The 13,433-nt window shown below is 36.0% G+C and overlaps 1 protein-coding gene across 1 annotated transcript in view; it reads right to left on the bottom strand.

The window, feature by feature from the left end:
* Positions 1-134: 134 nt before the first annotated feature.
* Positions 135-13,433, bottom strand: part of CCDC73 (coiled-coil domain containing 73) — an 84,153-nt gene continuing 70,854 nt past the window's right edge. The window contains exons 17-21 of the mRNA XM_074842561.1: positions 11,354-11,389; positions 9,649-9,817; positions 6,936-8,492; positions 3,831-3,964; positions 135-655 (exon numbers count right to left, since the gene is read on the bottom strand). Of these exons, the coding sequence (XP_074698662.1) occupies positions 446-655; positions 3,831-3,964; positions 6,936-8,492; positions 9,649-9,817; positions 11,354-11,389 (2,106 nt within the window). The 3' untranslated portion in view covers positions 135-445. The remainder of the gene's footprint in view (positions 656-3,830; positions 3,965-6,935; positions 8,493-9,648; positions 9,818-11,353; positions 11,390-13,433) is intronic.

Here is a 13,433-nt window from a genome sequence, read left to right as displayed (position 1 = left end):
AAGGAGAATATTTTCCTGTTCTTCTGCCACTTAGAACTGGTGTAAGTCCTTGTAAATGTTTGTAGAAACTGTTGTATTTTGAAACAGTTGCAGCTGATTTTGCCTGAAACTGACAGAGAAACCAAAATGAAGTGAGCAGGAGAAGGGTACTCTTAAGTATCTGTTTAATTTTACTCAATGGATATTAAAACATTAACTTGTGAACTTTTAAACTTCAGGCAAAGCCCATAATAACTTGCATATCTGATTGCAGAAACAGAGAACTAACGTTATTAGTAGGGGCGGTATCCATTTTTGAACATAAAAAGGGGTCTGTATGCTGTATTAAACATGAAAGCACGGTGCACATGTACCATAGTCTGTAGGAATACCTCTACAAATCTGATTTACATAAGTGACTTATCTGTGCCTAAAAGATATGCTTTTTATCTCCTGCCACTGATCTTCACTGGCTTTCTTCATACTTTCTTTTTCTTGCTGAATGAAATCTCTCCAAATTCAGGAATTTCTCAATTTCTTCTATTTGGTTTTGTATAATGAGGTTATGAATAGAACAGCTGTCCTCATCTCTGAGTGCACTTTCACTTCTTGTTGGAGTTACAGTCATGTGAGAAGACTTCTGCTCGTGCTGTAAAGCAGTAAATCTTTCTTTCTCCTGACAGAATACAAATTTAGCAGTTAATAATCCAGTGAAATTCAAGTACAAAGGTTCAAATTGTTGGATTTTGCTGAGTGTTAAGCAAGCAAGGAAAAGGAAATGTGAACAGAAAGATAAGGCAATTGGAAAAAATGCATTTAATTTGAAGTGCTTGCTTCATCTTTAATTTAGAAAACTTGATATTGACAAATATACTTTTATAAACCAAACCTTAACGTAAGACTTAGTACAGAAGACTATGATTAAAAAAAAACCCCAACCTCATACTAGAATGCAGATTAGCAAAATAGTTTCATTAAACAGTTTAATGTTGCAATTGACATTTCTATTGCTATGCAAGCATTTGATTAACAAAACCCAAAATCATGAGCTTTATAGTGTTAACTCCCTCTCCGCTTCGATGTATAGATTAGAAAGCAAACATCATTAACGAATGTAAGGTCTGTAATAGGTTGCTTTTTACATTAAAGATCTTTTTGTTCTTTGAATAGTTTTAATTACTATTTGATAGAGACTTCATATCTGTCCAAATCAAACACATACGGCAGCACAGTAGGGAAACAGTTTTTTGCTTGATGAGTTCTCCACATGAGTAATCTGACATTGTGTGGCTCTTGGGGAGGCCAGCGTGCAGCACCTGCCTGAGCACAGGTGCACAACAAAGCCACGTTACACAGAGCCAGCGTTGTGGTGGTTCTCAGGGATCTGTAATGTCACATCTAATACTTCAGTTGCATGGTAGGGTAATTCTCTTACAGGGAGTGCAAGATGAGGCCTTCCCCCTCTGCTCAATTATTTTTTAATATTAGGCAACTGTGCCCCAACCAACTGTAAGACACAAAGTGTTTATCAGGCCTGCCTTTACTTTAGCACATGAATTTTGTGCTAAAACTTTCCTTCCCCAGTGCATAAGCCTGTCCTGAAGTTTGAAATATAAAGATACACTTTATGCAAATTGCTCACTGAGCCTGTTGCATCTGTAACAACATTACTGCCATGCAGCTGAAGATGCTGATACTTCAGGTCAGTAATGACTGTAATCTTCATTTCACTGAGGAAGTTAGTTCTTCACCTGAGCAATAAAATTTTCAACCTGTTAATTCTAGTGGCCGTATACGTCCACTAGAGGCCATGTACATACACTCTCTCATGCTCTTTCCCAAGGCCTCAGAAAGAAACGGATTATACTTCATTGCAAGCCACTAAGCAAAATCTCTATGGAATAGCACATGGGGCTGCATCTGTCTCATACTACTAATTCAAGAGAAGAACTTTTATATAGGTCTTTCATGCGTGGAAGTGAAATTTTCCAGTGAAATAAAGCCATGCCATGTTACTTGGATTTTACTGAAGCCAAGTGTTTAGACCTCTTTGGAGAAGTAACTGCAGTTATGTCATTTATAGAATATTTCAATACAGTTCTGTGACAGTGGGTTTAGAATAAAGCTTTAAAAAAAAAATCACCTCAGCTGTCAAAACTAAAATCACCTCAGCATTTTCACAATAAAATACAAGTAAAATGTGTCTTAATGCCAGCACTGAGTAACATGCAACCTGTAGGGGACACATGCATAAAAACATTCATTGCTGAATAGTATAACTGCATGGTTAGGGACTTGTGTTTAAACTGAGCTGAGGATGCTTATTCATCCTTACCTTGGTACTCAGGCGTGTACGGACTAATGTTTAAAAAGTTCTTCATATTTTTACTAGAATTTTAAGTGCACCTGTAGCGTTTCTTCTTAATTTTTATCACTTTTTAGAGTACTATACTTTGGTTGAATGAGATTACCCAAATTGTAGAAGGCGTAAATCTGCTCTAGTTATAATCATACATGTTATCAAAACAAATAAACTGAGCAGCCAAAAAGACTGCTGAGCCTATTTTTAATCTCCCAGCAGCTTTTTCATATCAGTCATAAAAATGACAAATTTGAGGACAGAAGGTATTAGAATGACACCAACACAGAAGGGAGGGAGGGGCCTGCAATATCCCAGGCTGAGATTTCATAGATTAAGTATTTGGAAAATAATCTAAGGTCAAGACAGCAAGACACTGTTCTTGTCCGTCTCAGCTTTTACTTATCCAGCACATAAGGAGGTTTAGTTTGGAGGTGACAAAGTAGATACAATCAGATAATGAAATACAGCTTTGTATTAGCTGTAGATTAGGTATTTTAGTTCACTCAATTCCTGGCTCCACCTCAGTGAGAAAAAGCAAGAGAGACGACATTAAATGCCACCACTACAGTGAAAAATCCACCTCACTGTCATTCCCAAGTAGAGGCATGTTAGGAAAGCTGAGTAATTTAAAACATTAGTCTTCTGAATTTCATAGAATGTGAATGCTAATGGTGTTGAGAGCTGATGAAGTCCCCCCTCAAGTCAGCCAGCTCTGTCACTTGAAAACGCAACACACCCTGACCTCAAACCTCATCCAAAGAAGAGAGCCATAACTACCTCAGAAATACCTCTAGAACCTCTTCTAAAAATGAATGTCAACTGCAGTTGTAAATTACTGTATCACTTTTGAATAGTATGTTTAGCATTAGGTAGGTCAAATCCTAATACAGCAGTTAGAGCTGTCCAAGCTCCACAGTCTAACAGATGTAAAAATGCAGTATGAGACATTGCTAGTGCCATCCTGAATGAAGTTGTCTTACAGAGAAACAATAGGTTTCTTTTTAACACGTTTGTGTAATGTCATCCTACTAAATAATAAATCACTCTAAATATGACATCAGATAACTACAGCACAGATAAACAGACAGTCTCTAATTCATAGATATGCTGAATATTTAGTCTTTCACAGATTCTTTTAAATAATGTGTCAAGTAATAAAGGAAACAATGTTTTTATACTTTCATGTACTACTTTTTTTTTAACTCCTACTTTTACTGTAGGTGATGATTTTTATTAGGGTACACAATGAATGAACTACCCTCTTCCTCCCTTCCCAAACAGACTGGTTAGCATCTGTTTGATTCATATGCTGTGACTTTTTCCTGCTGCTTTCTATCAACCTTAATTGTGAAAAATGGTGCCTTGTTGCCCTTTTGATATTATTTTGGAGATTGACTCAGTCTTAAAGTATCCAGATGCGTACAGTTGTACAAATATCTATGGAATTAGCTCACTGAGGTCTGGTCCGCAATATTTTTAATTGACTTACATGTTCTATGGGAAAAGAAGAATCATAAAAAGTCTTTGCTATAGCATTCCAGTCTTCACTAGGGTCTCCCTGGGGATCTTGGTGGATACTAGAGGTATTCAAAGTGTCGGCAGCTCTGTTAAAACTGGTAGAACCTGATTGACAACAAGGAAATGATAACAACTGCAATTTAGTCTCTAGGCACTAATTGTAAAGTAACTAAACTTCTGGTTTACCTCTGATCTTAAAAAATGAAGTATTTTTGTTTTAAATCCCTGAATCTCTGTTGTGGGCTTTTCCCTTTTCATTTTTTTCTTTCACATACTTCTGCATCTATATGGTATGTTTCTACTCTGATTAAAAAAGTTTTCTATCATTTTCGCATGTTAACAACAAAATTGTGATTTATAGAAAACGTATGTATTCTGAATATTCTAACAATATATTTTTTTCAAACAGTATTACTTTAAGACTCACCTTGTGATAATGATAATAAAATACGTAATTACTGCCATCCTGACATCATATTCTAGGGTGACTTACAATAAAAAAGACATTCTAAACACAAAGGTTTTTAGACAATGAACATTTTAAATAAGGAGTCTTTTTGTAAATGACTATACCTAGCATTTCAGGAAATCAGGCTATAGCTAGGTACTAAAGGTAGGAAGGGCAAATAAGTAAATTAATCATAGCAGAGTATAAGGCTCCAATCCTGCAGCGGCTTTATGCACTGCTAGTAGACTCTGTTGAAACCAGTATCAAGTTCCTTGCAAGATCAAAACATAAGCGTACTTTCACAATTACTCAATACCAACAGTAGCTGTTTTGCCACTACACAGATGCCTGTCGATCACTGCTACAATGGTAAAATCTTTGTTTTGCTATGAAAATACATGTTACCTCACAGTTTTATAACAGTTAATTAAGAATACTGTCGTTTTCTCTTGGGAGGAAGATATTTATGAGTCTGTGTTAAGAGTTTGCCAGGAGGATCTTGCCCATTCCCAGTTCATTCCTCCATTTACTGATGTGGAATGGCTGCTCTCTGGGAACCAGAGTTGTATAAATAGTAAATTGCATTGTGGTTAGGCAGTAAAAGGAATTCTCTCAGATAGGCTTACTAAACTCTTACCAATGCTATTCACCTTTAGGTCTCCCATATGATTAAACCGTGCTTCAGTAAGTAAGTAAAAATAAAATAAAAATTTAGGGACACTACCCACATGGATTCCACTCCAGGTTTGCCATTTGGGAAAATATCTGAAAAGAACACAAAAACCCACCACAATAAATCCTGGAAGTTGCAGTGTTGCGTACTGCAATGATTTGGGTGCCCAGACAGTAAGGTTCTCCAGTCTCCAAAAGAGGTGCAGGATTCCAAGAGGTCAGCAAGCTAGGGACCTATCTAAATTAGGCAGTATGATGAGAGTGAAAGGCATATCTGGGACCCAGACCAAGATCCTCCCTGTGAACTTTTGCTAGAATTCACGAGGTCTGGTGACTGTACTGGTCACTAGACAACTCATTTGGGGACCTAGAGTTATATTAAAATCCCTACCAACTCCTTTGGATGAACCTCTCAAGAGTGACTTCTTGGAATTACAGTACTTAGCATACAGAAAGGTTTCTGACAGGAAAAGGAGGAACACATGGAAGAACTTCAGATAGTGCTGTCTGTTCTTACAGAAAAGATACATGCAGAACATCACCTTACTATGCATATTCTTAAAACAGGTATCAAAATTCACGTTATTAAAAAAAAAAACATACCATCTGAGATCAGGATTCTGCTACCTTGCTACCACCACTATTGTTTTAGGGACAAAGACTTTTCTGAAACTGAACTTCAAAAAACTGTGCATCTGTATACAAATATACATAGGCAAGAGACCAAGTACAGAAACAAAGTTGCCTATAAACCTAAGTTCAAAACACCAGAACAATATAAAGAAACAAGACTGCTCGTTTTCTGTCTCACTGCCACTAGCTGCAAAACTAAGGGACAGGAGTCCATTCTGCTCTTTGTATGTTCAAGGGGCAAAGCTCAAAACACTACATCAACAAAACCTCAAATAGACACAAACACCCTATAGTGTGGATCTAGCTCTTTTGAAAAAAGTCTAAGCACCCAAAGCTCCATTTTTCTACAAAAGCAGGGGCTTTTGTTTCTTCCAGAGCCTAAGAGATCATCTGCTTCTTAAGCTTACAGCATGCATTAAGTATAGAATCTGCATGCAAGCCTTATTTTGAGAAAGGAAGGCACCACCTCTACTACCTTTTACTCTGTCCAGTTTCTGAAGTAGAGGAACATCTGTAAACATATTGGAGTCAGTTTACTATGAAAATAGAGATGATGCTTTTATTTGGTAAAAGACTGAGTTTAGAAATGGCACTTTTAGTAAATAAATATGGGATAATCTAGCAGCTAATTTTATTGCAAAACAAATCTAAAACACAGTTTTTCCACATTTCAGTAGTGATTTAGAAACGTGGAATAAAGTTCATATTTACTGTTTTGCATAGCAAAATATTGCTCAGCAAATAATCACCAAGTGCCAACAGTAGGAGATGAAAAAGCTCCTTGAGCACTCCTAACAGGTAGGCGTGTTTTCCAACTTCTCCTTTCACACATTCAACACATTCAGATGGTTTTAAGTGTACAAAGATGTACAATTAAAAAAAAAACTTTCTCTAAGCCTCATTTGAAGCAGCATCTACTGGTTCAAAAACTACCCTAATTTTTACGCAAAACAAGGGCACTGAATAATTTCCAAAAGCTGCTCAGCGCTTTTCAGATATATGCAGAGCCTTGATAGAGTATACTCTACATCAGGGTTAGAAATGCCTCTAAAAATCCAGTTTGTCATTGCCCTGATTTACTTTCACAAAAGGAAATATGAGAAAAAGTTTATTTAATCAGATAATTGAGCAAGCAAAAGCTGTTTAGTTGCATTTATACTATAAATTAACAGAGAAATCTCATCTTTCAATAATTTTTTACCATATAACTGTCAGGTTTACATTTTTCTAACGCTACACTAAGATGAAGAAATTTCACATTTTGATAGTTTTTCTACATATATTCAGTACATGCTTCAAAATATAAATGCTTATTTTTCTTACCCAGTCCTGTTTCTCTTCTGTCAACATTTTCACTGAGATTTTGACACTGTGTTTTTGAAATAATCTTTGTGTTTTCCACTAAGCATGGTAGTTTCTCTTTCAAAAGGGAAGGTTCCTTGGAAGCTGAAGTCCATGTAGCTTGACCTCTCTTTTGATTTACTCTTGAACAAGAACTGGGGTCTAAAAAGTTTAAGTATACTGGAGTTTTCTCAGCTTTTTTATCTGAGGTTGAAAGATCAAAGGATGACCTTCCACTTATGTTTACTAAATTTCCAGATGTTCTCATGGGTAAAGAGCATGATTCTTTCAGGTGACCCTCAGCAAACTTCCTTCCTGGAACTGTACTATTCAGTGAGTCCTTTTTCTCTTTTAACAATGTGATATTTGTTGAATTATTAATCTCCAGGGAACATCCATTTTTGATGGAGTGTATCTGAGTATCATCATTAACTTTTTTACATGGAATTAGTTTATCTGTACTAACTCTATCTGTTGGGGTTTTTTTATGAGCAATTATTTCAAGACCGTCAGCCTTTACTGGAGATACGGCTTCAGCATTCAAAGTACACGTATTTGTAGCATTCCCTGTTTGTTCAGTACTGTCTTGTTCAGGTTGCTTGCTGCTCATGTCACCCACATATATTCCTCTTTCTATTTTGGGGGGGCATAAATTGAAAGTACCTGAGAGAGACATATTAGCGCTGTGTTCTTTTGTGGCATCATCACTGCTTGCATTATCACAATAAAGGGTTGGTAGATTCTCAGCATCAGTTGCTGGAACACCAGTACTCCTCAGCGCACCATTTTTGTTTATGTTTCTGGCACTGTCATTGTAATTTCCGTCTTCCACATCTATGTGTGTCTGTTTAAAAGGAAGTTTATCTCTATTTAAACCACTCAGATTTAACAAGTTTTTTTCTGTTTTATGTAATCCATTGCCTACGTAATTGTCACTGTCCCGCAAGGTACATTTTTGGTACTCCATTTGAGAATTTTCTTTAACATAAGAGAGGATGCCAAAACTTAATTCCTTAGCTTGATGATCATCTGTACTTCTCTCACACACAGCATTCTTAGTGCAAAGAACCACTTCAGACTTGGGTTTGGGTGCTTCAGGTGTAAGGACACTTGTGTTGTGTTGTATGGTATTTGATTTTTTATCTGCCTTAGTACAAATTGATTCATCTGTAGTATTGCCCAATTCTTGCTTGCTAGAGTCGGTCTCCTGACTTCCATTTTTCTTGTAGGCATCTACGGTGTCAGTACTGTCTGAAAAGATCTTTCCTGTTTGTGTGTGGCACGGTGTCAATGGCTCAGTGCTGTCCTGTAGCTTTTGTTCTAGATATGCATTGTTTTCATCCAGTAACATTCTAGGTGTTGCTCCTAGAGTTTCTGCTTCTTTGCACTCAGTGACATGTATTTCTGAGGTCCGTCCTTGGGTAATTAAATCAGTATCTGTGCAGAGGGTATTCCTGGGAGAAGCCTCCCTTTGCTTTTCTTCATAAGGGCTAGCAACATTAATTTCATCCTTAAAACTGTTTTCAAGAACTTGTAAATCTGTTAGAGTAAGTGTATTCTCTAGTTAGTGATAGATAACCCAGAGGTTAAGTAATGCTTTATTTTTACAGTTTAAACTTTCCAAAGAGATGGACTCAAGATTAGTATCAATACTGATTTTTCTTATCTTACATTACACACACAAGCCTATCAAAAAGTTACTAAAGGTAAGTATTACATTATAGTAACTTGCAAAATATTTATTAACTGTTCAAACAGAAAATATATTAACATTCTGTAGATTTTAGATATGGCTTACAGTTAAAATATTTCCCAACTGATATCTGTCGGCCTTATTATTGAAAGGGGTCTTCATTATGAAATTATAACACATACTTAATCAACCATTGTGTATCTACATGAAGTTTAAGCCACTGGTTACTACTGCAATTTTATTTGTCTTGAAAGTGGCATTTTTAGCTAAACGGAAAACAACCAAAACAAAAAAACTGTTTAAGGGACTGTGTTCCTACCAAAAAGAATATGCTATGACTTGGCGGTAGTGGCCCAGTGAGGAATAGCAGGCATTTCAATATCAGAAAGGTGTTTTCTGAAAGATACACTTGAAGGCTGTGAGCACTGATCCTTTAAAGCAGTCACTTTGCAGTTAATAAGCTTTTAAATTTCCACTTCTCTTTGCTACACTTAGAGACTGAGCATTAGAGTACATTTCCTGTAGGTGGCTTCAAAAAATTACTTACAGGAGTTACAAAGTGCTTTGTATAGAAAAGTATTATGATTATCCACATGAACAGACCTTCATTGTCCTGTGCAGTGCGATCACTTTCTTTCTGCCTTAATTGTTTTATGGGAAAGGGCAAGTCCTTGGTTTTGCTTCCAAACACTTCTATACACATTATAGTTCTTCCTAACCCCTATTCACTTCTTGAACTGGCATGCAGAAAGAGTGTTGCAACAGCTTGAGGGGTTACAGCACATGGATCTTACTTAATGTCCCAGGGCAGCCACTGGAAATACTGTGCTTTCATTCAGAGCTTTGGGAATTTATCATAGATTACCACTACTGAATTTTACTGTTTTAGTACAAAAACATTTAATTCAGGATTCAAGCATTGTCTTATATACTGTATCTATAAACATTTATCCTTTCTTCAACAGTATTAACTTAGCTGTATTATCCATATAATGTTATTACTTTGTTCTATCTGCAATTCCTCAGTGCTTAAAGAGTAGTCCATTGTGTTTTTCACTTCAGTTTCTTCCTCATGTCCAGAATTACCATCTTTTCCTATTATAGGTTGCATACATTCATTTTCTTTCTGAATAGTTTGTATGTCACTGTCTTTTGAGTGTTCTTGACCACTCTAGCACAAGAAGGAACAGAAGATTATATATATTTTAATACAGTCACTGATTAGATTTAAAGTTCAGGACTTAGATTTAAAATTATTTTTACAATTCTGATTGGAAAACAAAGACTATTCACCTGAAGTATATAAAGTTAATGTAAATGGAGAAAAAAAGCAGACTAAGACCCTAGAAGAGTAGGAAAGAAATTATATCCTGCTATATTACAGTCCACAGAGAAAAATTATACAGATTGACAGAATTTCTCAAAGGAAGGAATATGTGTTGTACATGTGCTGACTGGATCACTCCCTCTGTCTGCTGGCTAGATCAGTGACCTGCTCAGTAATTACACATGGAAAAAACCTGCATGATCACTATTTACATTTAAACTCATGTGCATACAGACACATATTAACACTAGGTTTTTTTCTAACAAACCACCTAGGATTTTTAACTTTATTTCATAGGCAAATAAGGCTTATGAATTTGCGGTTCCTGTCAGTTAGCTCCTCATTCCCTCCCAGATGGCTTTTTAACCTGAATTTGAGTCAAATTCAACAGGAGTAGAATCCTGAAAGATGCATCTACTTAAACTTAAGTCACTGGTCTTCTACCACTGCTGTATTTGTCTTTATTTTTGAAAGTTGCATTTGATAAAGGTCTGTGAAAACTAGGAGCTGAATAATGAAGAAACACCCTAATAAAACCCAACCAAAAAAAGAAAAAGAAGATGCATCCTTTATTATCATCAACTGTTTGGCAGCTGAAGGCAGGAGCACGTGCTGGCTCTTCCCCAAAAGATAGGATATAAAAGCAGGTAAATGTGGGAGGGAGCAGGGGTATTGCTTAGTCCATAAAAGATGTGAGAAAAAGCCAAAGATACTTGGGTGACTGGATGTGTTGCAAAAGGAAGACTGGGATGTGGGAGGGAGTTACAAGCACTGTGCTTGGGCATCGTATGTGTGGGGAGGACAGAATATATTGCAAAATGGAGGGAGACACGTAGACAATGCTGGTAAAAAAATGGAATTATTGCAATGGTGGCATACTAGATGATGTAGAATACAAATCTGCAGGAAACAATTTTCTACAGGTCACAAAAACTTCTTGATGCTCCCAGCTTTGCTGATTTGGGGGAGGGAGGAGTCATGGTGAATGGAGGAGGGTCCTAAAAATAGTCTTACTCTGCCAAATACTCTGCCTTCAATTTGAAGATTCAATTGATTTTTTTTCCTCTTTTCCTCATGTTTTATTCTCATTTTCCCTGTCATTCTGATTTGGAAATTGTAAATACTGCATCTATCTTGTTTTCTAAGTTTTTAATTAGTTAATTTTGCTTCTTGGCTATATATACCATTGGCATCACATTTTCAAGATTTTCTTTTCAAATACAAATACTAGAAATTTTCTTTCATGAAAGCTGTAATTCTTCTATAATGTCTTGCTTATAGGAGCTGTTTTGTTAGACAGAAACACCAAACACCACAATATAACTGTGCATGTTACTCTTTTGTACAGGTATAACAACCAGCTACTACAGTGGAACTTACCACATTTGCTGGTAGGGGCTGAACTGCTGAATGCATCTGAAACAAACATGATAAAGTGTTCTTAGAAAGGGAGAAATGTTACATGATTCCCTTCCAGATTTTCAGCTGGGTTGAATAAACCCAGTTTCCATTAACTTCAAATGGCTGTTCAGCCCTTCAAAAATAGGTCCAAGATGCATAAACTAAAATGCCTGCATATCAAAGCTATTAAACCTGGACTTTAATTTTTTCCTTGTGATTTAGTAAAGTCTAACTAAGATTAGATACATACACCTAAGATGACCTTTCAGAGTATTTCATACTAGAAAATCAAAACCTTCTCAAAACCAGATCTCCCTGTATGTATACACACAAAAGAATTGCAATAACCCATTGCTAAGGTGTAGTCCTATTCTCTGATGGTACACAGCTGTATTACAAATTATGTTAAACTAAATGTGAAGCATGGTAAAGTTAAACTAAATTGCAGTTTGAGTCTGTAATCAGGTCTGACATTGCACCTTTCTTTTAAAAAAGACCTTTTGTTTAATTACTATCCACAGGTGATCAGTATGAAGACATTTACATACATTTTAAATTTCATGCCCCACAAATCATCACAGGGATTTCAGATTGCACTAGGTGTAAAAATAAATATATGCATATTTCCTTGAAACACTTGGAGCCTCAGTCAAGATCTAAATCATAGCCAACACCTTACCCTTTTATGTTTTACTAGACACTGACTCATTACTGGTACAAGGTGAAATTCCACAAATTAGAACAATCAATATGATCTGCTGCAGCTCCTGTAATTTCTTGGCAGTGTTCCACTGGAGATTTGACTCAGCCTAACCTGCCTAGCTTTTGAAATCTTATGATCATACAACACAAAGTGGTGTGGCAATTTGCCCTAAGATAGTGTAAGATATATATTTAGAAGACATCTCAGACTTTTTTTGCATTTATGAGCATATAGTTTAAGCTTATATACTTTCAAACACATAGGGTTATCTTAGTAAGCACAAGTACTGTTTATCATGAATGACTCATTGTGTGCATTGATTCAGCATCCTAAACATAATTCATATTTCATTTTCATTCAAAGAAACAATGATTTTTAAAAGTTACACAATTTGCATTATACCTTGTAGAATTCGTGCAGCTTTGGCACAATGAGTACTCATTTCAAGTCTAACTACCAACAGGTATGTGCATGTATATATTCATATATGTTTGTATATGTATGTTTGTGAGCTATAAAAACATACACATATTGTGAAGAAATTGATATTAAGTTCTTCCAAGTTCTAAAAATACTATGGTTTGTCATTGTACTGACAATTCGTAGACTAGTTCTAAAAAAAAAAAAAAAGTCTTTACAGTCCTAGTGTCTTCCTATTTTCCTAACACTGAAAGCAAAATCATATACATGCAAAATGAGTCTTCCCTTCTTTGAAGGATAAATCGTTTGGATGTAAAAACTAATGGAAAAAATTATATAACCAGTACTCAGCTGAACAACAGAATACACTCAATGCACAGGGGAAGTTTTCCTTATGGCTTATGACACTTCCAATTTTTTTCAGTCTTACAAAAGTCTGAAATATAAATTAGCAATCCAGCTTAAGTAAGGGATAACACATAGCTGCAGGGCTACATGCTCTTCCTTTTGCTCCAAAAGACCATCTTCATGTGCTTAACCACTTGTTGACTTCTTGTATGTGCCTTAAATATAGAGGTGAACATGGATTTCAGTCACCCAGCAATGCAAGCTCAATTCTTGTTCAGCCTGCACTGCATAAAAGTGTCTTTTCCCTCCGGCATTCATTACTTGTTGAGCTTGCTATGCCTTTAATGATTCTTAAAGGCCCTAAGTGAAATAAAGGTTAGGGCTTTTTTTAACTAAAACTGAATAATTTAGATAATCTCTATGTTGATAAAATGAATCTGATCTGTCCCATGTTACAGAGGCTGAAAATAGTTCCTCTGAGTAGAAGAGGACTTACATCCACACTTCCAGGGAACTTTTTTTTATATATATATATATATATATATATATATATATGAAGTCAAGGGGTCTGCCACAGTATTTGAGAAA

The sequence above is a fragment of the Strix aluco genome, chromosome 16 (genome assembly GCF_031877795.1).
Source record: "Strix aluco isolate bStrAlu1 chromosome 16, bStrAlu1.hap1, whole genome shotgun sequence".
NCBI lineage: Eukaryota > Metazoa > Chordata > Aves > Strigiformes > Strigidae > Strix > Strix aluco.
Note: the sequence above shows the minus strand (reverse complement) of the source record. Positions and strands in the feature narration are given on the sequence as shown.